This window comes from Heteronotia binoei, chromosome 1 (genome assembly GCF_032191835.1).
Source record: "Heteronotia binoei isolate CCM8104 ecotype False Entrance Well chromosome 1, APGP_CSIRO_Hbin_v1, whole genome shotgun sequence".
Lineage (NCBI taxonomy): Eukaryota > Metazoa > Chordata > Lepidosauria > Squamata > Gekkonidae > Heteronotia > Heteronotia binoei.
Window position 1 is genome coordinate 221,037,685 of NC_083223.1, and position 27,533 is coordinate 221,065,217.

General features: G+C 43.4%; 1 protein-coding gene across 1 annotated transcript in view; it reads right to left on the reverse strand.

Annotated features, from left to right (window-relative positions):
- Positions 1-701: 701 nt before the first annotated feature.
- Positions 702-27,533, reverse strand: part of LOC132587341 (solute carrier family 22 member 7-like) — a 42,495-nt gene continuing 15,663 nt past the window's right edge. Inside the window, exons 2-10 of the mRNA XM_060259619.1 lie at positions 22,466-22,569; positions 16,602-16,756; positions 15,681-15,849; positions 14,184-14,307; positions 7,471-7,589; positions 7,168-7,382; positions 5,157-5,265; positions 4,046-4,252; positions 702-879 (exon numbers count right to left, since the gene is read on the reverse strand). Coding sequence (XP_060115602.1) covers positions 810-879; positions 4,046-4,252; positions 5,157-5,265; positions 7,168-7,382; positions 7,471-7,589; positions 14,184-14,307; positions 15,681-15,849; positions 16,602-16,756; positions 22,466-22,569 — 1,272 coding nt within the window. The 3' untranslated portion in view covers positions 702-809. The remainder of the gene's footprint in view (positions 880-4,045; positions 4,253-5,156; positions 5,266-7,167; positions 7,383-7,470; positions 7,590-14,183; positions 14,308-15,680; positions 15,850-16,601; positions 16,757-22,465; positions 22,570-27,533) is intronic.

The following is a 27,533-nucleotide window of genomic DNA, read 5'->3' on the forward strand; positions in this document are numbered from 1 at the left end:
TTTTGTTATTTCTGTATCGCTCTTTTGCCTTATTTATAACCTAATACATGCCAGTAAAGGCTTGTGTTTGTTTGTTTGAGTCTTTCCCTCATATTTTTCCTAGTGTTGATCTGAATATGGACATTGGCACAGTCAGGCTGAGACCCCAAGTATACAAGAACCCAAAATACACACCTTCATACTGTGCAAGCTGGGGGATGCCTTTGCATATTACAGCCCTGACAAGTGTATATTGAACTGGATAACTTGATGTTGGATTAATTCTCAACCTGGCCTACCTCACAAACTTGTTGCGCTCATAAAGTGTGTGTTGGGAGTGACCAGGTATATCATAGGGGGAGAGGACTGTGAATATAATAGTGTTTATATTGCATAGGTCAAATCTAAGCTTTTGTTGTACTTTCAAATGTAATGCGTACAAATTTAAGTCAGAAAATGTTACAGAGGTTTTGCTTGCTGTATCTAGAATCCCAAGTGCTATGTACTGTACAATAAATTATGTGCTATACTTTTTAATTGCGTGAATGAACACACCAACCATCTGTTAGAGTATGTCCCACAGAACATTGCTTATAATTTCTGGCACTCCTGTTGAACCATTAATGTTTTAAATGACAAAGCACCATTTCCTGAAATCCATAATCTTCACCCACCTTTCACTCCCATGCCGAGGAATGACACTACATGAGGTTACAGCTGTTTATTGCTATTTTTTTAAAAAACCCTGAGCCTGAACTCAGCATGGTCCTTTATCATCTCTTTTACAGCCCCCACTCTCCCATTGCTAACAGCATGGAACTCTTGGTAGATCATTTCTGTGATGAATGCAGAGGCATGACTTCGAATACATCTCCAGGCAGCTGTTTCTCTCGTTTCGAGCTGCAATTAAAAGAGCAGAGGAAAAGGCTGGTGCTGTTTGCTGATACGTGGGCACTTCCTGCTACAGAAGCTTGCTGAAAATTAAACAAGGCTGGATTTCCACCCAATTTTTGCTCAGTGTAAGTTGTCACCTAACAGGTAGTCACCTAACTACCTGTTAGGTAATAGTCACCTAAAACAGGTGAGTAACCTAAAAGGTGAGTCAGGGAATCCTTTGGGTCTATTTCATTTGGTCCCTTGCCTCCTAACTGCTTCTTTGCTACACCCCTCCCACCTTCTGACTGGGATATAAGGACTCAGGGATATTCATTCCGACTTGTACCTGATGTCTGCAGTGCAACAGCTAGATTCCAGTGCAGTAGCACCCTAGAGCCCAACAAGATTTGGGGGGCTATGAGCTTTTAGGAATCAAATTGCCTTTCATTGGACATCTAACAAAGCAAAAGGTGTTTGACTCTTGGAAGTTCACACCCTCAGAATCTCATTGGGCTCTGAAGTGCTACTGGACTCGAACCAGAGGCAGGAGGCAAGCAGTTTGGGTGGTAGCGCATGGACTAGGGAACTAAACTATTTCTATTGGCTGGTTTAACACAATATTTTTTTAAAAAAAATCCCCAAATAGAGCATAATCAATGAAGAGGCAATGCATTAACTATTATTCAAACTGTTTGTTGTTGCTGTAGCAAGACAGAACCCACATTTCACAAAAAGGTTTAAGAGGCCAGTTGTCAAGGAGACCAGTGGATCCAAGAATGTACAATTAGTCCTGTTCTGCTTATAACATAGTCTTCAATCCAGATAAAGGTAGTTGAAATTAAGCCCCACTGCCACAACTGAATGGTTTGGAAAGGATTTAGAGACTCATTCTTTCCTCTGGTAATAAATGTCTGAGAACTGTATGAGTGGGTGTTCAAAGCACTTCTGCTACAATGTCTGTTGGGCCTAGTGATACTTTAGGTCAGGACTGGATAAACGACAATGAAATGGCAAAATCCTTTGTATGTTCCTAAGTGTGTCCCTAAGGTGCTATTGTACTCCAGTCTAGGAGTTCTACTGCAGACCAACATGACTACTCTCTGAAACCACCTTCTTTTGGTGCTCCATTATATGTATTTTAGGGGTGTGCAGGCAGCATTAGCACTATGCAGCAGCAACAGAAATAATGTGCTAGAGATCACGAGGTTAAGCAGGAGCATGGGTTGGGTCCACAGAAGGTGAATCAGAGTAGATAATGGTGTCTGAAGATTACATAGGGCTGTGGAGTATAAGAATCAGCCTTGTGAGGTTAGAAAGTTCAGAATCTTAGACTGGAACTATACATGGCAATGTCAAGGACAATACAAAGCTAATGTATGGGCTCCACCCATCAAGCTGCAATTTTGTGACTGGTGGTTCCCTAAGACTCTTCAACCAGCTCCTATAAACATAAATACTTTCCCTCCTGTCTTACACCATCCTCTACTGGCTGACAGTTGTCAGGATTTCTTTGTTCATGTTTGTAATGTACTGAGTCGCGAGACAAGTTGAAGGCAACATGCTTTATTCGGTGGTACATTACAAGAGAGAGAGCACGCGGGCTGGGTCCCGCTTATATACATTACCCGGAACAGCCCCCTCGGCTGACCAGACCAATCCTGGCCAGTCAAACTTCCCGCCGTACATCTTGATGGGCGGGGCATCTGGCGAGCCACATCCGGGGACCCATAGGTCGCCTTTAGCAGCGATCGCCATGTGGTACACAGCTTATGTTCAATACATAACAATGTTGCCAAGACCATAGAATAAATTAAGCTATTTATGGTTTTGGCAACATGAACAAAGAAATCCTGACAACTGTCAGCCAGTAGGGGATGGTGTAAGACAGGAGGGGAAGAATTTATGTTTATGGGAGCTGGTTGAAGAGTCTTAGGAGCCACCAGTCACAAAATTGCAACTTGATGGGTGGAGCCCATACATTAGCTTTGTGTTGTCCTTGACACAACCATGTATAGTTCCAGTGTAGGATTCTGAACTTTCCAACCTCCTGCTGGGTGCAGGGGTTCCCACAATTTCAGAGCCTCCAACCTGCCAGCACAGGCTTGGCCAGTGTGGGAGCCCTGCCCCTGAGGAGCTCTGATAGTGCCCGACATGCCTGGTGCAATTACATCATCCGGAAATGACATAGATCTTTTTTACACAGCCTAAGTATTCCGGTATGGCAGCTGGTCAGTTACTGAACAGTAACGGGTTTCTGTTGGCATTTCAGACAGACCCGATTCAGTAACTGGCTGCTACCGGAATACTCTCACCTTTTCACACAGTCCCGCGGCTGTCCCGGTAGTGAGGCGTGCCTGAGTCGTTACTAACAAAGAGCAGCTTCTTCCACTTTTCAACCCCTCCTTCCGGGTTGAAATCGCTATGGGGTGCTGTGTGAAATGTCCAGTATCTAACCCGGGAGCAGTTTTCGCGCCCTTTTTCACCCGCCGGCGCGCGATCTCCAGCTTTTTTTTTTTTGGGAACGTCGGCTAAGATTGCTATAGCGCTATAGCGCTATAGCAACATATCACAACAGCAGCACCATAGGGATGCCTGGATTGCATTAAGATGCCAGAGATCGCCGCCGCTGAAACTTGGTAACTTATCTTAATGGAGCCTAGCCATCTCTATGGTGGTGCTGTTGTGATACAATGCTATAGCGCTATAGCGCTATAGCGATCTTTGCCCCACGTTCCCCTCCCCCCAAAAAAGCCGGAGATCGCGCGCCGGCAGGCGAAAACGGCTGGCGCTGGTGGAAGCGAGATAAAAGCGGAACAGTGTGAAATGGCTTGCTTCAATCACGGAACCCTACTGGGAAAAAAACCATATGTCTGAAAACTCCCATCACTGTCTCGGATTACTGCAAGGCGGCACAATACCGACTCCCTTCCGGCTTCCACTGGTAAGTGTGAAAAGGGCCATAGTCACGCTGAGCATGTTGCATGGGGATGCTCTAGCATTCTGGTATAAAACTCTATGACACCATAGAGTTTTAGACCAAAATGCTAGACCGTCCCTGTGCAATGTGTCTGATGCAACTACACCACTTCTGGTTGATGTCATCACATTGTATGTGCAAAGTGTGCACGAGGGAAGTCCCCCCACTGGCAACCAGGTAGGACCTGGCAACCCTAATTTCATCTGTTCTCACCTTTGTTTTTCAGTGTCTTCTATGGTCTCTGGCAGCCGAATGTTTAATGTCTCAGGAAGGAGGAAGGCTGCTGAGCCACATAGCACTGCCATGGCACAGTATGTCACCTGGGGCAGAAGCTTCCATGCAGTGTCCAGCAGGAAGATGAGAGGAGCCACAGACCCACCCAGACGTGCCATGAAGGAACAATACCCCAGTCCTTTCTGTCTAGAAGAAAAGCAAAGATATATTCAAAACGGCATCAAGGAATAGGGTGAATATGTTGTGGGAAATCCCATTCCTTTATTTATTTATTTATTCTTGTGGGTTTGATTCTATATCAGTACACATTGGCCTGCAATGGTGCTTATTGAGAGTCAGGGCTTGAACAAAAGAATATTGATGCACCTTATTGGATACAGAGGTTTCCTCAATAGGAATTAGCTGTCAGAAGACATTGAGGTGTTCATTCACTTGTTTTAGACATAGACTAGAATCTAGAACAGGGGTGTCAAACGTGGCCCAGGGGCCAAATCAGGCCCCTGGAGAGCTCCTATCAGGCCCCCAAGCAACTGACTGTTGTCTGTTTCCTTCTCCCTCTCTCTTGCTTCCTTCTGCATCACAGTTTGCTATGCTAGGCTTGCTCAATCGCACAACAGCTACAGAGCAAAGCCTCAATTTTCTCCATTGGCTGCGGGTCCTCTCTTGGGGAGGAGGGGGGAAGGATATCTTCCTTTAGCAGGCTTTCTGAATCACACAGCAGAGCTACTGAGCCAAGCCTCTCTTCCTTCTGTTGGCTGAGGCTCTTCCCCCTCTTGGTCCTCTGGGGAAGGAAGGAAAGAGACAGAGCTTCCTTTGCCCAGTTCCGTAGATCCCATGGGAGAGATGCAAAGAAAGCACCTTTAAGACCGAGTGCTAATATTTTAACAGTGTTTTATTTTAAGTTTTTTTTAAAAAATCTTTGTATTTGCTGTGTCCTTTATAAAGTTTGTATATCTGCTACCTGGCATTACATTTTATGACACACGTGGCCCAGATTGGGCCCTCAAATGAGTTCAATACCTTTGATCTAGAGGGTACTGGGACAAACTAGCTGAATTACTTATGAACTCAAAGGTCTTTCCCTTCTTACCTGAGAACAGTGGGATATAATTCTGGTGTGTACAAGAAGATCACAGTGAAAGCAGCTTCAGAGAACCCTTTGCCTGTGATAGCTACCACAGAGCGTAAAGTATTCAGTGCTAGAAAAAGAAACATAGCATAAGTGGTAGATAAGAACTAAATAGTTCTTCTATTGGGTCAGTCAGTCTAAACAGTTGCATGTATGACACCTGAATTTGAATAAATACTGATATATAATTTTAGTAATTTGTTATAATTGCATTAATTTTAATTCTCTCTTGAAATAACTATTACTAAACTGAGTAATTTGTCTAGCTGAAATGAATTTGCTCCCAAAATTCTCTTCCATACAATCTGATGTTAAATTTATATTTGCCCAAAAGTCCATGAAATATTTGAGATTTGTACTTGACATTAACTGGTATTTGACTTCACTATTTGGCACCTGATAGTTGATGTTTGAAGAGGCCGTCTTACTTTCTTTATACTTTTTTCCTTCTCTCTAAGACTTACAGGTTGATGATAAAATTAAAAAACAATGCCTGGCATTTCAAGTTAAAGAAACCTGGATGGCAGGTGTGGAGAAAGAACTTTCCCTGCCTGAGAGCTACTGCCAGCAAGAGAAGACCCACCAGCAGCTTCATACGTAGTAAAGTATTTGACAGCTTACAAGATTTCCAGCTTGATGTCTAAAGTACTTAAGTCAGCCTTTGCAGGTATATGGGTCCTCCAGGGTTCATATTAACATCTCTTCTCAAAGGACTTCGTGCAGCAGAACCATTTTCCCTTGGATTTAAGGGGTGGGGGGTTCCCCCCACCCCTTAAAGCCAAGAAAAAACACTTATCAGTTTCCCTCTGCAGTGTGGGCTGAGTTCAGCCAGCGCTGGAGAGGGGAATCGCCATTATTCCTTGGCTTTAAGGGGGGGCACCTCCACCCCTTAAACCCACCCAAGGACAAACACTTGTCAGTTTACCTCCCTTCCCCACCACCCAAATAGCGCGCGGGCCAGGCAGCAGCAAAAACAGTCCCAGCTGTCTGCACTGGCCCTGTGCCCTATTTGAGTGGCGGTCTTCCCTTCCCCACCATTCAAATAGCATGCGGGCTGCCCAGCAGCAGAAGCAGTCCTGGCCTTCCAGTTAAAGGGCCAGCAGATCAGCTGATCAGTGGACACTTTAATTGTCATGGGGAAGACTGGGGGCTACTTCTGCTGCCCACCCCATACAGCATTTGGGTGGTGGGGAAGGGAGGGCAGCAGCAATGAGAGTGGCAGCGAGGGAACTGCCGCTCTCATCCCCGCTGCCCTCCCTTCACCTCTACTCCAATAGCATGCAGGGCCCTTTAACTGGTGAGGGGGGGAGGCTGGAGGCTGCTTCTGCCACCAGCCCCGCATGCTATTTCAGTGGCAGTTTTATTTGAAGGGAGTGGGAGGGAAGGCTATGGGGTGGGGCTGCTGAGTGCCCCCTGAAAAATGTATAGGCCCCCAACCTTCCAAATCCTGGCTACGGCCCTGTGTAGCATGATGCAGTCAGATGCAACTCAATTGCAGTTGTGTTCAATGGCTGACATAATTTTATGAAGCAACCTCCCTGAATACAACTAGGATCGCCAGCAGGCCTGGAGATAAACTTCCTGTCCCTTTAATAGAGGCTCAATGAGCAGAAATGGGCAGTGGAAGATTTTCATAGCATGGAGATAAATAATGTCACCTGATAGATAACATCTCATTAAGACTATCCATTCAAGGGCATTTTTTTCTTCAATCAGTTGGCAAGAGAAAGGTCTTTTTTCAGGAGAAGCTGTAAGGATTAACTTTTTAGAAGGGCATCTGGAGCCTCATAGAAGGACAACAGTACACAAATGGTTTTATGAATTCTGTAGCTGTCTTGTGGCACACCTTTGATTGTGTTTTCATTGTTATACTCTATCTCTTTACTCACTTTGGGTCACAGATTTCTAAGAGAGAGGCAGTCTAACAAATATAAATAAAACCAACATAATTTTTAAATGGAACCCTACTTACAAGTTGGGATGACAATGTTGGCTCCTATGCACAGCCCAGCTAGGATGAGTGTCCAGGCCTGGCACTGCTTTCGCCCAACTCGGTTCACCATGAAGAGCACACTCAGCTTGGCAGGAATCTCAATGACCCCAAAGACAAACTGGGTCATGTACATTCCCAAGCCAAAGCCTGTGATGTTCATGCTCATGCCGTAGTAGGAAAAGGCCACCCCAAACCTGAACAGAGGAGAGAGAAAGGGATGCACAGAGGAAACACAGACTCAAGCTCACAGACTCAAGCCCACAACGGAAAAAATGTCCTCACCACAAGGCCCCCATGCACAAGGAGATCCTTCTCAGCATCACTGTTTGGAACAGGCTAATGTATGAGGAGTCGCCACCTGAATTCTTCATTGCTGCTGCTGCTGCTGTTTTACTCAGGATCTGAGGAAGAGATGCTGGATTTGAATTCTGCATGTGTCCTTTCTTATAAAGCACATGAAAATAAATGGTGAATTCCATCTCCCTGCAGAAGTTTCGTTCTACAACATAAAAACTGAAAAGCTGATCAGTAAATCCACACCCTGCATTCGGAATATACCTTATGAAGGACATCATTCCAATTATGCATGCTTTTATATTCTTCAGTCAGCTTTTGTATTCATATGCTGAGCATGAGCTGGTTTTGGTCACAGGGGATGCAATTCTATAACAGGAATGGGAGTGGGGAAAGCCTTATGGAAATGGAGAGGTTAACAGCACAAGGAGGGAACCTTGGAAAGAGGGGCACTAACTAGCAGGAAAAGTTGTGCACTTGTGGAAACTGGAGGGAGGCTTTTGGGCTACAGCAGGAGGGGAAGTGAAAATATCATGCTCCATGGGCAGAAATCCTTCTCTCCATGGAAACACTGCATTGGATCCAAGCCAATATGTTGTGACAGGCAGCAAATGATACTTTTGCCATTTGCTCCTTCAGTCCTTAAGAATACTTAAAGCTTTTCACATAAGGCCAAACTATGCAATATATCTGACTATAAGTCAGGTTGTGATTGCCCCAGCCTGTTGTGTTTTTAATGCTAGATGTGATGGACTGCCCATAAAACAGGTTCCTTAGTACAGCTATTTCAGAGAACTGGGAGGTAAAGAGTTAATGCCTCACTGTAATGAAGAGTTTGAGAGACAGGCTGCTGCCTGTGTGCACTGGTCAGTGTCATCTGGTCAGCATCATCTGAGAAGAACTTTAAGAGCAGCCAAGTGCTGAGGAAAACTGTCTTTTGGGGCTGTTTCTTGTTTCTGGTGAGTCAGTAGCCAGGCGGAGTTGGTGTGTCTATCAGAGGGGATTGGACAAAGGGGAAACAACTCCTTGCCCTTATTCAATACTTCCAGAATATGAAGAAAAGTTCAAAATAGGAATTTTAATCTAAGCATTAGCCAGACTGAAAACTGTTTATTCATAGTGCTAAGAACTGAAGAGCAGGTTTAGCCGAAAAGATTGATCAGTAGGTTGCAACTGCCAGTGTGGCCAAACAGAAAAGGAATATTGCTTCTAGGAAACAGATAATATTTCCTTCTCAGTTATTCAACTCTGAAAGGACCCCTGGTTTGGGGGGAAAATGGTCTTAGATACCTCCAGAGTCAAAAGGAACATTATAATCTCACAGGGAGAGTGATAAGTATAGGAAAAAAGCGCTAGGCTCCAGGAAACTAAGTTAGTTAAATGAATCTTTAGACACATTTTTGCTGTGAAAAAATCACTATGACTGTTAAGAACCCAGCCTTTATGAAAATAAGTGTCAACAAATACTCTGTAGTCTTATAACCTGTAAATACAATGAAATTTACCTCATCTTTCTCATTCGCTGCCTATCCCTTACCCAGCCAAATCTGTTAAATAAAACTGTTATTGCATATTGAATTTTACAATGTCTCAAGTGTCAGTTTAAATCAAGGGATTATCGAGAGGGCTCCTGTTTATCCTCAACAAATCTCTTAGCTAGACAAAAGCCAAATAATTTATCTGAAAAAATGAGCGGGACACACAGAAGTGTAAAAAAAGTTTATTAACCCACGGTACTGAGGGCTGCTCAGTCAGAGTGAGGAATGGCTTTTTAGCGTTTTTTGCAGGATAATCTGCCTCTGATTAAAAGAAGCAGCAGATGTCTGTCATACCAGGCATCAGAATAAGGCATGGTTGCCATATGCTCACTGGGACAGCCCTTCCTTCCACTACTCAGATGGGTGGCAGGAGAAAATTGGGAGGGATGGGGGGCAGATGCCAGCATCATAATGCACTGGTATCTCTTCCGGTGCAACCAGAAGGAACCTCAGGACGTTTGTGGTGACCCATTTATTCAAAACTCTATGGTAAAATCAGAGTGAAGCTAACAGCAGACACCACTTCCTGACTAAAGCTGTATCTCCCTCTGGTTGCCAGACTCATGCTGACAACCCTAGAATAACGAGGCAGTAGAATTTTAAACCGGAGAACAGTTTTATAAGTCAAGTACTTCGTGTAGAGCTGCAGTAACAACTACTTTCTTTTTCTTAGTTCTTTCCCACTGTAGACACCAGAGTGGATTAAAGCAGTTTAAAACAGTAGCCTGGATTAGAAGAACAGAGTTGTCACAAGCATTCCACAGCACAAAGTGTTTTCCCTACAGCCAAATGGCAGCTGTGGGGAACTTACCCAAGCTCTCCAGGGCCTAATTCATGTGGTGCTTTTTGGCTGCCTTGGAGTTTTCAGAATGCTAAATTTCACATCCCCAATTTTAAGAAATTTGCATGCTAAATTTGCATTTTCTACCAATTTCCCCTTCCTGCTCAGGCCTCCTTGGTTTTGTTGCTCAGGGTCCTATATCCCTCAGGAACTGCATGTCACAGAGATCAGTGAGTTGCAGTGGAAGGGGAAAGGGAAGAAAGTTCCATTCCTCTCATGAAAAATGTTGTCTGGATCCAACCCTTGTTTTAATTTTCAAATATATATTAGTATTAAACTACATAGACATTTCTGGTTATGACTCTAAAGTACAACATTCACGGAAATCCTAAATTAAGGGGAAAGACTGGTAAATTTAATCACAAAATCAATCAAAAGATTTCCACAAAATGAATTCCAGGTATTTGAAATTTTAAATGAGTCAGTCTCTAGTATGACAGTTACAGAAATGGACATTCAGACACCACCAACCCTCTTCCAGTGAAAAAATATATCATACTTACATATTGATTCAATTATATGGATTTTTTACACAATTTTCAAAAAAGTGGGACACTGAGTGTCTCCAGCATAAATTTCACCTCGGCTACAGCTCAGTATGTGGCTTCTGGTGCACCCTAATGGTGCAACTAACTGGTTTAAAAAGGAAAAAAGAATGTCAAATCCCATAATTTATACAAAATTCTATTATCACACAGGCAAATTATGCACAGCACCCAGGATGAGAAGTACTAGATTACAATGGGGACTAGAATTTAGCAGATTGTCTAGCAGAATTTGTAATGTGGTAAGGAAGCACTGGCACATTGTAAGTGATATTGGAGGTTGTGAAATGCCACCACAAATAGGATTGCATCGCACTTATTCCATTAGGGATAAATTGGTAAGATCTAGAGAATACCAATCGGTCAAGCATACTCTTAAAGGGCACTTTGCTTGTAAAAGGTGTGCAATTTGTCATTTATCTATGAATGTCAAAGAGCATTATTTTGCTGAAAAGACTAGACCATTTGTTCTAAATCATTACTCTACATGTGCTACCTGCTGTGTTGTGTATTTGATCATCTGTGGGTGTGGCCTACGGTATGTTGGCAGCACTACTCGAGCCCTTAGAGTATGTATTCTGGAACACAGGAGCAGACTTAGGAACCATGTGATTGAAGCTCCTATGGTCAGCCATTTTATGCAAATGAATCATGACTGTGAAGATTTTTGTTTTTTCACCTTATACAAATATGAACAAGCAGATAGAAATGAAGACGTGCACAAGATTCTGCTGCAAAAAGAGGCATACTGGATACACCAGTTGAATTGCATTTCTCCATATGGACTGAATATGACCAATGATTTGACATGTTTTTTATGAATGGTCTTCTTTATAATATGAGTGCTGCGCATAATTTGCCTGTGTGATAACAGAATTTTGTATAAATTCTGGGCTTGACATTCTTTGTATGAAATATTTTGTATGTTGTATCTGCTGTGATATAGTTTGTGGTGTTTGTGTCTTTTAGCATGTTGCATTAGAAATATGTTATTTTACCTTTAAGAGGTTTGTGTAATGGCAGCTGTAAATGAGATGTTTGCCTTTTTAAACATGTTAGTTGAACCATTAGGGTGCACAAGAAGCCACATACTGAGCTGTAGCTGAGGTGAAACTGATGCTGGAGACGCTCTGCATCCTTCTTTTTTGAAAATTGTGTAAAATATCCATATAATATAGAAAAAAATAAAATAAAATTTTAAAATAATTGAATCAATATGTAAGTATGATATATGTTTTCACTGGAAGAGGGTTGGTGGTGTCTGAATGTCCTTCTGATATTTTTGTATAATATTTTCTTTTGTTAGTGGTCCCAGATCTGATGAAGACTGGAAAGAAACAAGAACTTAATTAATTGGCTTGACACCACACTACTTTGGGACTTAAATATACATGTTTTGGACATTTGGACTGATTTCTATATACTTCTTAGTAAATTGGTCACTAGCTTGCATTTTTTGTTGTGTTATAACATTCAGGTGGTGGCTGGAGATTTCCCAGAATTATAACTAGTCTCCAGCCAACAGAGATCAGTTGTCCCGGAGAAAATGTCTACTTTGGAAGCTGGTCTCTATAACATTATACTCTGCTGAAGCCCCCCCCCCCCCCCCGGGCTCCATTCCCAAAATCTCCATTAATTTCTCAGCCTAGAGCTGACAACCCTACTGTTTCATCACCTGAAATTTCTAACCAAGTTTGTCAAAGAAAAACCAGCTACCCCCCAGAAACAGAAAATACGGCAATCACGTAATGATATGGCTCATTCCAGTGGACAGTGAACAATGCTCAAAATGAACAATCTCCTGCCACTAAGAGTCAAAGGTTATTCAGATCAGGCCTATTTCCTTGTTCTTAAGAACATTAGAACATAAGAGAAGCCATGTTGGATCAGGCCAACGGCCCATCAAGTCCAACACTCTGTGTCACACAGTGGCAAAAAATGTTATATACACACATACACTGTGGCTAATAGCCACTGATGGACCTCTGCTCCATATTTTTATCTAAACCCCTCTTGAAGGTGGCTATACTTGTGGCCGCCACCACCTCCTGTGGCAGTGAATTCCACATGTTAATCACCCTTTGGGTGAAGAAGTACTTCCCTTTATCCGTTTTAACCTGTCTGCTCAGCAATTTCATCGAATGCCCACGAGTTCTTGTATTGTGAGAAAGGGAGAAAAGTACTTCTTTCTCTACTTTCTCCATTCCATGCATTATCTTGTAGACCTCTATCATGTCACCCCGCAGTCGACGTTTCTCCAAGCTAAAGAGTCCCAAGCGTTTCAACCTTTCTTCATAGGGAAAGTGCTCCAGCCCTTTAATCATTCTAGTTGCCCTTCTCTGCACCTTCTCTAAAGCTATAATATCCTTTTTGAGGTGCGGCGACCAGAACTGCACACAGTACTCCAAATGAGACCGCACCATCGATTTATACAGGGGCATTATGATACTGGCTGATTTGTTTTCAATTCCCTTCCTAATAATTCCCAGCATGGCATTGGCCTTTTTTATTGCAAACGCACACTGTCTTGACACTTTCAGTGAGTTATCTATCATGACCCCAAGACCTCTCTCTTGATCAGTCTCTGCCAGTTCACACCCCATCAACTTGTATTTGTAGCTGGGATTCTTAGCCCCAATGTGCATTACTTTGCACTTGGCCACATTGAACCGCATCTGCCACGTTGACGCCCACTCACCCAGCCTCAACAGATCCCTTTGGAGTTCCTCACAATCCTCTCTGGTTCTCACCACCCTGAACAATTTAGTGTCATCCGCAAACTTGGCCACTTCACTGCTCACTCCCAACTCTAAATCATTTATGAACAAGTTAAAGAGCATGGGACCCAGTACCGAGCCCTGTGGCACCCCATTGCTTACCGTCCTCCACTGCGAAGACTGCCCATTTATACTCACTCTCTGCTTCCTATTACTCAGCCAGTTTTTGATCCACAAGAGGACCTGTCCTTTTACTCCATGATTCTCAAGCTGTCTAAGGAGCCTTTGATGAGGAACTTTATCAAAAGCTTTCTGGAAGTCAAGGTAAACAACATCTATCGGGTCTCCTTTGTCCACATGTTTGTTCACCCCCTCAAAGAAATGCAACAGGTTAGTGAGGCAAGATCTTCCCTTACAGAACCCATGCTGAGTCTTCCTCAATAACCCGTGTTCATCAATGTGCCTACTCATTCTGTCCTTGATAATGGTTTCTACCAACTTTCCCGGTATTGAAGTCAGACTGACTGGCCTGTAATTTCCCGGATCTCCTCTGGAACCTTTTTTAAAGATGGGGGTGACATTTGCTACCTTCCAGTCCTCAGGAATGGAGGCAGATTTCAATGAAAGATTACAGATTTTTGTTAGAAGATCCACAAGTTCAACTTTGAGTTCCTTCAGAACTCTCAGATGTATGCCATCCGGACCCGGTGACTTATTAGTTTTTAATTTGTCTATCAGTTGTAGGACCTCCTCATTTGTCACCTCAATCTGACTCAGGTCTTTCAACACCCCTTCCAAAATTAGTGGTTCTGGGGCAGGCAAAAAGTTCTCGTCTTCTACAGTGAAGACGGAGGCAAAAAATTCATTTAGCTTCTCAGCCATTTCCCTATCCTCCTTCAGTAATCCTTTTACCCCATGGTCATCCAAGGCCCCCACTGCCTCCCTGGCTGGTTTCCTACTTCTAATATATTTGAAGAAAGTTTTATTGTTGGTCTTTATGTTTTTTGCAATATGCTCTTCATAGTCCCTTTTGTTCTTAGGCCCTGATGCCTTGTCTTACCTCCAGATTTATTTTGGCATCAAAGTCCTTTTGTCCATTTATCTTGGCACACCGCTGCAGATTTTTGTGAGCTGGTTTTAGCTTCCCTTTGGTCAGCAGCCATCGGGCAGATTCTGAAAGCCACCTGTTGGGGTTGGGGGAAAGGATTTGGAGTTTTCCTGTATTGCCCATATTCTCCAGCTTAATAAAGAAAACCAGTCACCTTCCCACTCTTTAATACAACAAAGCCCTGAACCATAGGTCTATCAATTCATGTATTAGCCACAGCAGACAATCAATTGCATCTAAGGGACAGTAAGGCCTTCAGGGAAGTATCTCACAATGCAGGAAGATGAGTTTGTGCTTTGCTTCAGCATGTGAAAAGACTTTGATCCACAGGATGTGTTTCCTAAAAGGCTTACAAAGATTCCCATATGAGGAAAACAAATTATTAATCACATGCAGACATGTGCAACTTTCTCCCGTTTTTTTTTTTATGAAAAAACCCAGGTTTAGTATCTTAGTCCCCAAATTGTCATGAGAAAGTCGGATCTCAAACCTCTAAAACATTCTGAACCTTGTACTTATTAAAAAGGCAGGGCCGGGTTAATGTAAACAAGTGCAGAAGGCAGATGTGGGTTTCCAAGTCCCAGCAACAACACATTTCTTGCAGTCTTTTCACAGCAATTAAATAACTATATTGTCTTCCTCCTCACACCCAGTTCTAGTTTAACCTGATATTAACGCTCTTTGGCAACAGAATAGTTTCATGGGCCACTGATGTGTATCATTTATTCAAGACCTTGATTACATTTAGCCCAAACTGCTGTATTGTTAATTTCTTTTTATATCAAATGGGTTGGATACAGATTAACAGATTAACACCTTTCTCTTCATGGGTACTGGGTTCACTGCCTTTTCCTGGAAGCAAGCTACAAGCAGCTGGAGAGGTCACATTAGGTGAGGCTTCTTCCTTGGTTGCCTCTGTACAAAATCTGTTGAGTAATGGACCTTTGACCATCCTGGAAATCATGCATGTCAGTGTACCATTTATTTTTTCATACATGATGTGACATAGGGACAGTTGCAACTGTGTACCTTCAAAGAATCATAAGCAAAACCATGGGAGATCCTGTGTATGCTATCAGATTCTCTCAATGCCTTGCATATAGAATAATAGAATCATAGAGTTGGAATGGACCTTCAGGGTCATCTAGTCCAACACCCTGTACAATGCAGGAAATTCACAAGTACCTCCCCCCTACATACACACACATGCGACCCCTGATCAAAGGCCTGTAGATGGCCAAAAAAAAAAAAAACCCTCTCCAGGATCCTTGGTAAGACTGGCCTGGAAAACAATTGCTGCCATGAATTCTCAAGACACTTTATAGGCTGATACAAGCAGAAATCAGCAGCCCACTTTCCCCCTCACACCTGCTGCAGCCTAATGATTATGCAAAGATTTCCCCCAGTAATGCATGTACATACAAGTGTATAGTGTTAACATCCACTCACCACATGGAGATAATTCCCAGTACACAAGGCAGAGTGGCTACAAGGAGGAGCCAGTGCCAATCCCTCACCAGATAGCCAACCAGAGCAAGGAACATGTTTCCAAAACTCCAGAAGAAACTAGTCATGATCCCAGAATAAGAACGATGCTGTATGTCCACCCATTCCATGCCTGGAATATAAAAGTTGAGCAAGAATCCACACACACCATTGCCTCTGTGCCAACCTGAACCTTGGGCTCTGTGGTAGTCTGATGATAGATTTTTATTTACAAGTCTTTATCTAAGCATTTTCTACAGCATCCATATTTGGGATTGGAGGGGCAGCATTCAGAAAAAGAGGGCTGGCATTTGGAACTAGCTATCTTTTCCACTTGTCTTTGCACTTAGCCAAACCTTACAGTGGCCATTTGCGCACAACAGTTGAAAGGGAAGCTATATAGGAACCAGCTGCAGATGCACTGGTCACCTGTGAGATAGCAGAAGGATCCTTACAGCAGGTCAAACCTTTGATCCTGCTAGCCCTATGCACTTTATTCTGATTTGGAAGAACTTCTACAAAGTTTCAGGCCAATATCATTCCCAGTCCTGCTGAGATATCAAGATATACAACTGGGAATTTAGATCCAGTAGAAAAGATATGCTCTGCCACCGAGCTATAATCCTTTCTAGGGCATCAAAGCCCTCGGAAGCCCTGCACTGTCTTCATACATTTCCAGACTTTTCCAGCAACCATTGAGAAACGTGGTTCTCTTTTTTTCAAAGGGAAAAGGCAGAGTTTCTGAGAATGTTGGGATCCTTTCTAGATACCAGATTCCAGGAAGTTCCTTGAGAAATCATGGACTTGGTGCTATTTCTACCAAAGATTCTGCCTTGGGGTTTTTATGTTACAGCCTCTCAGATCTTCCAGATTTGCTGTGCTTACCCAGAGGTGCAACGATGAGAGAGAGCCCACAGATAGCTATCCCAGTAAGAGTCCGTGTGACTGCCAGCATGCTGTACGTAACTGAGGCAGAACTCACCAGCCCAAAGATCAGGGTGCATACAAATGATACCAGGAGCATGGTCTTCCGGCCAAACCTGTTGCACATTGGAGAAATTGTTGACCGTTATCTAGGTGACAATAGTTATGGTTGTGAGCTATGGGCCTTTCAAATCTTTTCTGTGACTCCCCCTCCCCCAGGAAGAACTGTAGAGTATCTATCTGGATGAGTAGTAGCAACACTGGATGGGAAAGCAGCAGAGAAGATTCCTCCATACAGAAGAGAAAGAAACTACAGCAAAGGTTTTGTGGGAGCACATACTACATTCCTGTGTTTGTGAGTGTCTGTAGTGGTACACCTAGGGTTGTCAACTGGCCTGAGGAAATATGTTCTGTCCCTTTAACAGAAGCTAAATGAGATATTCTCAGAGGGTAGACTAAGCTGGTCTGCAGTAGAAAAGCTAGTTTCCAGTTCAGTGGCATCTTAGAGACCAACAAGTTTTTTGGGGGTATGAGCTTTTGAAAGTCAATATAAATGAGATGTTGTTTACCTTGTAATTTACCTACATGACATGAGCTTCAACTGCTCATCTCCACATATTAAGCTTTCCTTTGTTGTTAAACCTGTTGACAACCCTGTTAATCTCTTTCTACTAAGAATACTTTTTGGAACAATTTGTTCCTTATTTTTTTAATCATACCTTCCTTTCAAGAAGCTCATGATGACATATCAGGGGGGATTATCTCATTTTATATTTGTAATAACCGGTAAAATACATTACCTTGAGAGAGAATGACCAGACTAAGTTTGGCAGTCCCAGTTGTACCCAAGCTATTATGCAACATGGAGAACTACTTCTCTCCCTAGGTCCAGCATAGTCCGGTTGTTTGTAGTGCAATGGTGAATGGGCTACTTGGTCAAGCAGCTGCGATGTGAAAGCAAACAAATCTCCAGTTATCTTTTGGTGAAAAATGAGATAGACAGCACTGAGGGAACAGAATAATTAACCCTTTTCTCCCTCACCCAGTTCCTGAGAGAAATGAGCACTGCTAAGAAGCTGCTTGTTTCAGGTAAAGGAAAAAGGCAATCAAGGGGGCTGTTCAGATGCACAATATAATCAGTTGTTGCTGCTGTTTCATACCAGATTAAAAGTGGCTGATCAGACAGCAACATCTGCCTCCCAGTATTAACTCGTAGTAGCCCCCTCCAATCCTTCTCGGAACCGGAGTATTTTGTTACCTGCTCCTTTGCAGTGTTTTTTGAGTTCTCCAGTTTTACCTCATAGTTTCCCCATCTGGATAGTTCTTGACCAGCTTCCAGATGTCTGAAGGCTGTCCCGGAGCAAAAGGAGCCTCAGACATCTGGTTTACAGTCACCATTTTTTTTTTACTTCTAAGCGATATGCGCATAACTGCATAACCACATAATGTTTTAACCTACGCTCATAGTGCACGCATGCACATAATGCACATAAAAGTGGAGAAAAAAGAACTGCATGGTGCCGTCATGTGGACGGCAGAAGACAGTTTCACTGTAGAGTGATTCGAATTGCAGTATGGCAGTCTGATCGATAATATCCGGAACAAAAATATTCACAGAACAGAACCGGGTCAGTTTAACACGGACTCAACTGTGTGAACAGGGCCACGATATCCCCTCCATTCAGTTGCTTTTGAAGAAAATTAAAAACACCTGGACGTTTCAGTCATGAAGGTCTCACTTATTAGGGCGGGACTAAGTTTGAGGAGGGAGTGACCTGGTTTTTCAGGGTTGCTGTGTCTGGCTTTGAGTCAAGATGAAAGAGTACTGAATGGTGGCAGTTAAATTTGAAGGAACTCTATCTAGCTTTTTTTCCCCCTGTACTGGACTGTACTGGCCATATATCTGCTGCTATCTGTATTTGTTTCTTTTATTGACTCCATTTACACTCTGCCTTTCTTTGCAATGGGGACTGAAATTGGCTTACTGAAATTCCAGTCTTCCATTTCAGTCTTCCAGTATTCCAGACTGAAATTCCAGTCTTCCATTTTATCCTCACAAATCTCCTGTGTAGGTTAGGCTGAGGTTAGGCTGTGAAGTAAGTTAGAATGAGGGTGACTGGGCCAAGGTCACCCAGGAGGGTTCCCAGCCCCACCCCATCCAAGTTCCCCCACTTTTGCAGCCTCCTTCCCCCCACACTGGCCAGCTGACCAGTGAAGGGGAAACTCCACCCACAAATGCTTCAAAATGTGGCAATATGATGTCACCCAGAAGTGATGTCATCATGTTGCTGGTGTTGCACAATAATGCTCTCGGGTTTTGGCAAAACTCTATGGTAAATTTGGGCATAAACCATAGAGCTTTGCCCAAAACCTAGAGTGTCACTGTGCAATGGTGGTGTGATGATATTACATCTGACTGATATCATTATGCTGTGTGCACAAATCAGAAGATCCCTGAAAGGACCTTGGAACCCACCCCCATACCCCAGGTGAAAGGTAGGACCTGGCAAGCCTATCACCCAGCAAGCTTCCATAGCAAAGTGAGGATTCAAACTTGGGTCTCCAGATCCTAGACTAACACTTTAGCCACTACACCACACTGGCTGGCTGTCACACATATACATGCATGAAGAGCACTGCCTGTTCAACCAATAATTTTGGATGTAAACTGCTCCAAAGGCACCATATGTATCCAGCTATACTATCCTTCAAGGGAAAACTGTCCATGTAAGAGCCCATAACTTAACATCTTTCAAAGCAGGGGCCTGTGAACAGAACTGTGAGTTAAAACTTCCAGCCACATGCATAGAAAAGGTTTTGTTGAATTCAGTGTAATGCAACTTAGGACTGATTCCCAAACAGCTTTCAGTCTGTAATTTATATGTTTTGCAATTTAAAAATGTGACAGGAATTTATGCACGTTTTCCATTGGGAGTTGCCAGCCATGTATTGGAAGCCTCCAAGAGACTTGGGGGACAGAGCCTGGGGATGGATAGTGGCATTGATGTCAGGATGTCACTTTCAAGGTGAACACCTGGGAGCATTGCCGCAGTGTCTGCGACACTCTAGGACAGAGGTGTTGAACTCATTTGTTATGAGGGCCAGATCTAACTTAAATAACACTTGGTCAGGCCAGGACATATGGGCCATAAAATGTAATGCCAGGTACCAGAGATATGAACTTTATAAAGGACACAGGCAAAGCCAATTAATGACATTTTAACTGAAAATACAAAATACTCAAAACATTAACACTCTTACAGTATTTCCTTACAGTATCTCTCTGATGTCTGCCCTCCCATTTTCACCCCCCATTACACATAGCACTGGGACAATATACAGGGATATAATGCATAACCTTTGTCATCTGGCAATAGAGGTAATGACCTATTGTTCACAGGATAGATATGAGCCATGGACAGGCCAGTTCTATCCCACTGGATGTATGTTTGACAATCCTGCTCTAGGAATTCCCCCCAATGTATGTGGTAAAGAAAACAAATGTTAGAGGAAGTTCCTAATACTGTAACTTCACTTCCAAAGAACTTCCCTAATTGACACTGTGATATCACTTCCAGATGTTAGCCTAAAAGTGATGATATGGCATTTACACTGTTGCCCACACCCCTTTTCTCCAGCTGTTTTATTGAGCAAGCACAGAGGATGCAGCATAGGGGCAGGAGTTTGCCCACCAAGGTAAGCCTAACTCCATTCTTTACTGTGTTGAGAGAACAGCAAAAAATAATCTAACCCAATTCAATGCTGAACTAGAAAGCAATTATTTACAAGACCCATTAGGAAGATCAAAGGAAAAACTTAAGTGCAATGCAATTTTAAAATACAAATTTTCTTAATTTATCTTTGGGCCTAGCTTACTCCCGAGTCCCTGATAGGGCTGCCAAGCCCCTGGTAGGTGTGGGAGATCCCCTGCCCCTAGGTCCTGGTGGCCATGGCCATTTGGAGTGGCAGCAGGAGAGAAAATGTTTAAATTGTAGCTTTCTGTACTTACTGGAAGGTACTCACTAGAAGTGACAAAGAGCAGCTCTAGTAATATATGGTTTTACCATAGAGTTTCTGAAGATTCCTAGAGCTTCTGAAGATTCCTTTTTCACTTCTGATAAGAACTTCCAGTAAGCGTACAGGCTGCATTAAAAAAAAAAACCTCCCATGATGCCATGTGTATCCCCACAACCCTCCTATCAGTTGCCAGACCCTGCCTGGTAACCCTAGTCCCTGAATATGAAACCAATAACAATTAACTATTAGTAGCAAAAGTTATTATGCTGCTCATTTACAGTGTTGCAAAACTGTGTAAGTATTTAAAGATGCCATAATGTACTGTGGTGAAAAATGTGTTAAAACTATGCTATGTATCTTAAGACTTTCAAAAAGAATGATGGAGTTGGATTGACAATCTGGTCCATTTTTGTGCCTTTAACAGCAGCTTGAGTTGCAGAAATCATTTTGTGAAGCTTTTTCAGGACATGATGGTTAACCATCACAATGAATCCACCTCCTGGCAACATTAGCCTAGTGCAGAGAGCTAATGCAGCAGACAGAGTGTTGAACTCAGACTGAGTATTTTAATGGAGTTTGATTATTCAAAGAAGAGGGAGGCTTACCTTTAATGACTACGAATTTATTCCTAAAGCTACAGAAAACTTGGGCTGTCATTCAGATCCATCTTTAGGTATCTCACCTTAAACAGCACGTCCATTTTCTGGTACAAGTCAGATAAGGTCTTTGTAGCAGCTCTCCCTGCTGAATGGGAGAACTATCTATAGCAACACCAAGTAGACCCAAATTAAAATCCGTTTTTCATCCGTGAAGCTTCTGGCTGATCTTAGTGCAATGGTTAATATCTCTCAGCCTCATGTATTTTACAGGGTTATTACAAGTATAAAATGAGATAATCCCTCATTCATTCTGACCTCCTTGAAGGAAAGGTAGGATGAAATATAATGAATAAATCATTGCAAAAAGCTGGAGATTACAAATATCTGTGCAATTGCTTAGTGGGATCTTTTGCTAAGCAGAATTTTCAGGTGAACTTCAGAAAACCCGAGAGAGGCCCATATCCTTAGTTCCCATGAACAGAGAGTAGTGTTGTACTTTGGCACATTCATGATAATTTCAAAGGAGCAGTTGTTTTGTATCCATAAGAAAATGCATCCCAGTTTCCCATGACAGCCTGTGCTGGCTTTAGGGTTTAGAGTTGGCTTTAGGGCTCCTAAACTCTAGGTGGGTCCTGGAGATCTTCCAGGATTAAAACTGATCTGCAGACTGCAAAGAATAAATTCCCCTTGAAGGGTGGACTCTATGGCATTATACCTCTTCGAGGTCCCTTCCCTCCCTTGAGCTTGAGAAGCATGGTGTTTTGGAGAAGGGAGACAGTCCAGGTAGGATGCGCTATGATAGAGTACATGCTCTAAAGCAATCATTTCCTCCAGGGGAACTGATCTCTCTAATCTGGAGATCAGTTGCAATTCTTGGAGATCTCCAGGTCCTACCTAGGGGCTGGCAAGCCTAGATCCAAGGTCACCAACTGGGTTGCATGACAAATGGGGATTTGAACCAAGGTCTTCCAGATCTTTGTCCAACAGCCTGACCACTGTGCCACCCTCAGACTACACCTCTCCCCTTCATTTAAGTAAACAGCCTTCAGAGGCCAAATTATAAGTTGTTGCTTTACTGATAAACAACAGCCTCAATGATATGCCAACATTGCTTACAGTATCACCTGGCAGTGACTGTTGCAGTAGTTGCTACAGAAGGGGAGAAAATTTCCTGTTATGTAACTGAAATCAAGGCATGTGGGGGGTTACCTGTCCGACAGGTAGCCAAATATCACGGCCCCAAGGGTGACACCAATGAAGAAAAAGGTGGCAGCTGCTTGGTTCAGGCTCCTTTGCTCACAAACCAGGTCCCACTGGAACACAAGAGTCATAACTGAAATACTGAAATACTGAAATACTCTCCTGTTCTTCAGATATTTTGAGACAACTTTTTTCTTGCTCTTGACTAGCACAGGCTTGCTCTCTGACCTTTGACAAAGGGTTCCCATCTTTCTTTGTGGCCAGGCTACTATACTTTTACCTGCTGCATCCAAGGCAAAATTCATCTCTCCTTACTGAAAAAATGACCTACATTCCAGTCATATAAAGGACTCAACAAGTGCAAAATACTCACTACAAAAAACCCTACAGTGGCAGCTGATAGGCTTGAAAATCTGCCATGATTTTACAGGATTAAAATTGTATTGCAATATGAAAAGGCATAAAAATCCAGATTCGGACCAAATTTTGATAGAACCTGGTTCTGTACTGATTTCAGCCCTGGTGAATGAGATTCTGATCTAAATCCATCCCAACCCATTGCATTTAATATCCTGATCTTGACATTAAAAATATGAAGGGGGCTATCATAATAAACTGCAGGCCACTAGATATAATGCAGTCCCCAATATGGTCACATATGTACCATGGCACCAGCAAGCATCTTTCTTGGTACTGACAAATGTTTTTTAGAAAGTGAGTTGGACAAGAGTTGGATCTTTTGCACAGCATGGCTTCTGATTGGCCACTGGATGTCTGATTGGCTATGGAGAGTCCTAACAAAAACCTTTGGCAGCAGCTGCCAGCACTAGGATCCTTACTGCAAGACTGAAGGTAAATTGTGTCTAAACAAGGAAGTATTTTTAAACACCACCTCCATTTTAAAAGGCATCATGTTAAGTAGAGCCACTGAAATGTTCCTGTTACTGTTTTGCATCATATCACTCCCTGGCATTTTGTGGTAAGAGCCCCATGGTGCAGAGTGGTAAAGCTGCGGTGCTGCAGTCTGAACTCTCTGCTCACAACCTGAGTTCGATCCTGGTGGAAGCTGGGTTCAGGTAGCCGGCTCAAGGTTGACTCAGCCTTCCATCCTTCTGAAGCTGGTAAAATGAGTACCCAGCTTGCTGGGGGGGCGGAGTGTAGATGACTGGGGAAGGCAAAGGCAAACCATCCCATAAAAAGTCTGCTGTGAAAACATTGTGATGCGATGTCACTGTCGCTGTATCTGACAGGAATGACAGTTAATAGCACATGCTGTAAAAGTGAAACTAGATCTGGAAGCTAGATGATCTAGACGACAGCAGGTGGCTGGGTGCCAGAGGTATTGCATCAGCCAGAAGCTCAGTCAGCATGACACAGCAAGATGCTGATTGGCTGGTCAGTGTATAAATGTACAAAGTCATTATGGTGTGTGTGGGTTAATGGAGTTGGAGTTGCAGCGGAGCATACTGTCGGAGAGAAGAGTGATTGGTGTGTAAATAAATGTATATAGTGGTTTTACAGCTACTGTGTACAACCTTCATTCTTGCGTCGCTAAGAATCACCCTCTTGGACTCTAAGCGCATCGACAGGGTTATGGGCCAGGCATGCTTCCACTGCGCCTAGAAGACCTGAGAGAGGTGGTAAAGAAAGGACGCTGAGTTGCTCCAGAGGCTGCCTAGGAGGTGAGACCAGCAGTGGCTGAAAGGAGTCTGAGCAGGATGGCTATAGCAGCAGCTACCGTGCTGGTGGAGAAGCTCACCATTACCAACTACAACATCTGGTCGCTGAGGTTAGAGCATTTCCTGAAGAGAGAGGGGCTTTGGGACTGTGTGTCAGCTCCTCCCGCTGATCCCACGCCGGCAGAAGCCGTTCAGGACCAAAAGGCTCTAGCCACTATCATACTAAGCGTCTCAGACGACCAGCTGGTGCATGTCCATGGGCACCAGACAGCGAAGGAGGCTTGGGAAGCTCTTAAGGCTGTGTATATACAGAAGTCAGCCGGTTCGCTGATATCCCTGTCTCGGAGGCTCTACAGGAAACGTATGTGGGCCGGGGAGTCGATGAGGGACCACCTCGACGGTATGTCTATCTGTTTCCAAGAGCTAGAAGCAAGGGGTAAAGCGGTGGCTGAGGAAGATAAAGTCTACATAATATTGAGCTCTCTGGACGAGCGATACGATATGCTGGTGATAGCGTTTGAAGGGCAAGATGCCGACAAGCTAACTTTGCCTTACGTGACCGGCAAACTCCTGGCAGAGGAACAAAGGCAGCTGGAGAGCAGGAAAGAGCAGGCTGACCGCAAAGAAGATAAGAAGAGGTCTGTGGGAGCTGGTTCCAGCTGGCAAGCCAAAGAGGAGGAAAGAGCCTTGCAAGTGCGGAGAAAACGCTGTTATTTGTGTAACCAACTTGGACATTTGCGAAGGTCTTGCCCGCAGCAGCAACAGAGGAAGAGCTGGCAGCAGTCTTCAAGGACACAGGCAACTCTGGTAAGAACTGGTCCGGGACTGCAGAGTGTGCCATGGATTGTTGACTCTGGGCTACGCAGATTTTTTGCTGCCAGGAAGAACAGCTGCAGGACTGCAGACCAGCTGAGCAGAAAACAGTAAGCTTGGCTGACAGGAGACAAGCAGACGTGCTTTGCCAAGGCACAGTCTATTTTCCTGGACTTAATTATACTTTCACTAATGTATTGTGTGTGCCAGAGCTAGAGACCAATTTGTTGAGTGTCTCCGTCCTGGCAACAGCTGGGTTCACAGTAATGTTTGATAATAAGGGCTGTGAAAATCTTGAGAAAGGGTAAAAGGCTGGCTAAGGGAATACTAAAAGCAAATGTGTATGAGCTAGTGCAGACAGTGGGAAAGGCACAAACCATGTGGAATAAACAGCCACACAGCAGGTGCATTCACCGCTTGTATAGAAGGCTCGGTCATGCCAGCTATAACACAATTAATAAGACCCTGGAAATATTGCAAGGGGAAAAAGTGGATAAGTGCAATGCATTCCTAGATTGTAATATCTGTAAGGAAGCCAAATCAAAGTCCTATCCGGCTTCTAAAAGGAGTGAGCGTGTGTCTGAGAGACCGCTCCAATTAATACACGCAGATGTTGTGGGGCCGTATGCACCTAGTGTTTCTAAAAATAGGTTTGCTTTGGTTCTGGTGGACAACCACAGCAGGTTTGCGTGGGTGTATGCTATAAAACATAAGAGCGATGTGTTTGCAACTTTCAAGTACTGGGCTAAAAGGGTGCAGAAGCAATTAAATGCCAGGATAGCCTCACTTCAAACGGATCAGGGAGGCGAATTCCTAAGCAAAGACTTTGCCAGCTATCTGAGGCAAGAGGGCATAAAGCACAGAGTTGCCGTCGTCTCCTCTTCATGGGAGAACAGGGTGGTGGAACGGAGAGCAGGGGTACTCCAGAATATCTGCCACGCTTTACTGGAGGACAGTGGTTTAAAGCTGGCATACTGGGGTGAAGCCTTGAAAACGTCCTGTTATATCTCTAATCGTTTGTGGACAGAGGCTCTAAATGACATACCCTACAGGGTCCTGTATGGGAGAAAGCCAACCCTGGATCACCTTAGAATTTTCGGGTCTAAGGCATGGGTAAACATTCCTCTAGATAAGAGGAGGAAGGGAGGTGCTAAAGCCAGAAGACTTGTGTTCGTGGAGTATCAGAACGGCATGAAGTCCTATAGGTTTGTGGACAGGAATGGTATAATAAAGCTGAGTAGGTCTGCCTCGTTTTGCGAGGATGAGAATTGGGCCAAAATACATGCCAATGAAATGCCCAAAGAAACTAAACTGCAGCTGTCTCTGACAAGTGAGGAGGGGCAAAAGCCAGAAAGCAAGCAGGCTCCCTCACTGAAAAAGGAGGAAGACAGTGCAGGCAGTTCTGAAAGCATTAAGCAGCAGGAGACTTCTGAGGCTGTAAAGGGTGAGCCGGTTGAAATCAGGGTCTCTGCAAGAGAAAATAAAGGAGTGCCACCTAAACGATATGGCTATGATACAGATACATTACTTAGGCAATGGAGGATATTTGCCTGATGGAGAGCCCAGGTGCTATCAAAGTGCACTGGATTTAAACTTTGGTGCCTCTCCCAATGTGGGGGAAGGAGGTTACATATATGATGATGAGCCTAAAACGTATCCTAGTGTATTGGAACTGTTGTATGGCAAGTCTCCTAAAGAAAAAGGAGACACATAAGCAAAAGCCTGGAAAGAGAGGCTTTAAGCAGTAACAAAATAAAAGGGTTCAATGTGCAAATGAATAAATGCTAGAATGCAGAAAGAAATGCTGTAACATTAAAGACAAAACTTGCTGCTTCAAATGTATATTAAGCTGCAACTAAAATGTGATTGTAAAGCTGAAATGTAAACAAGTCAAACTGTAACTGTTAAACCAAAATGTAAAATCTTCAAATCTGTAAAATGTAGTACTGGAAAAAAATGTGCCTATATACCGGACAAGGTACGGTAATTTTTCTAACGGAGTGAGCCAACTGTGATAAGGGAGTGCTCAGTCTGGGAAGTGAGCCAACTGTGATAAGGGAGTACTCAGTCTGGGAAGTGAGCCAACTGATAAGGATGTGCTTGCAGGGTAATTAGCAGGCAGAGCACAGTGTGTGTGTGTCAGCACAAAAGGTTCAGAGAGTGATATGCTGAACTGTAACCAATGTATATATGAAGAAATGTAACTGTATGTATTAATGTTAAGAAGTGAACAATATGAATGTATAATATTGTGATGTATGGATTACAGCATGAGCCTATGAACTGAGGAGGGGTGTCGCTGTATCTGGCAGGAATGACAGTTAATAGCACATGCTGTAAAAGTGAAACTAGATCTGGAAGCTAGATGATCTAGATGACAGCAGGTGGCTGGGTGCCAGAGGTATTGCATCAGCCAGAAGCTCAGCCAGCATGACACAGCAAGATGCTGATTGGCTGGTCAGTGTATAAATGTACAAAGTCACTATGGTGTGTGTGGGTTAATGGAGTTGGAGTTGCAGCGGAGCATACTGTCGGAGAGAAGAGTGATTGGTGTGTAAATAAATGCATACAGTAGTTTTACAGCT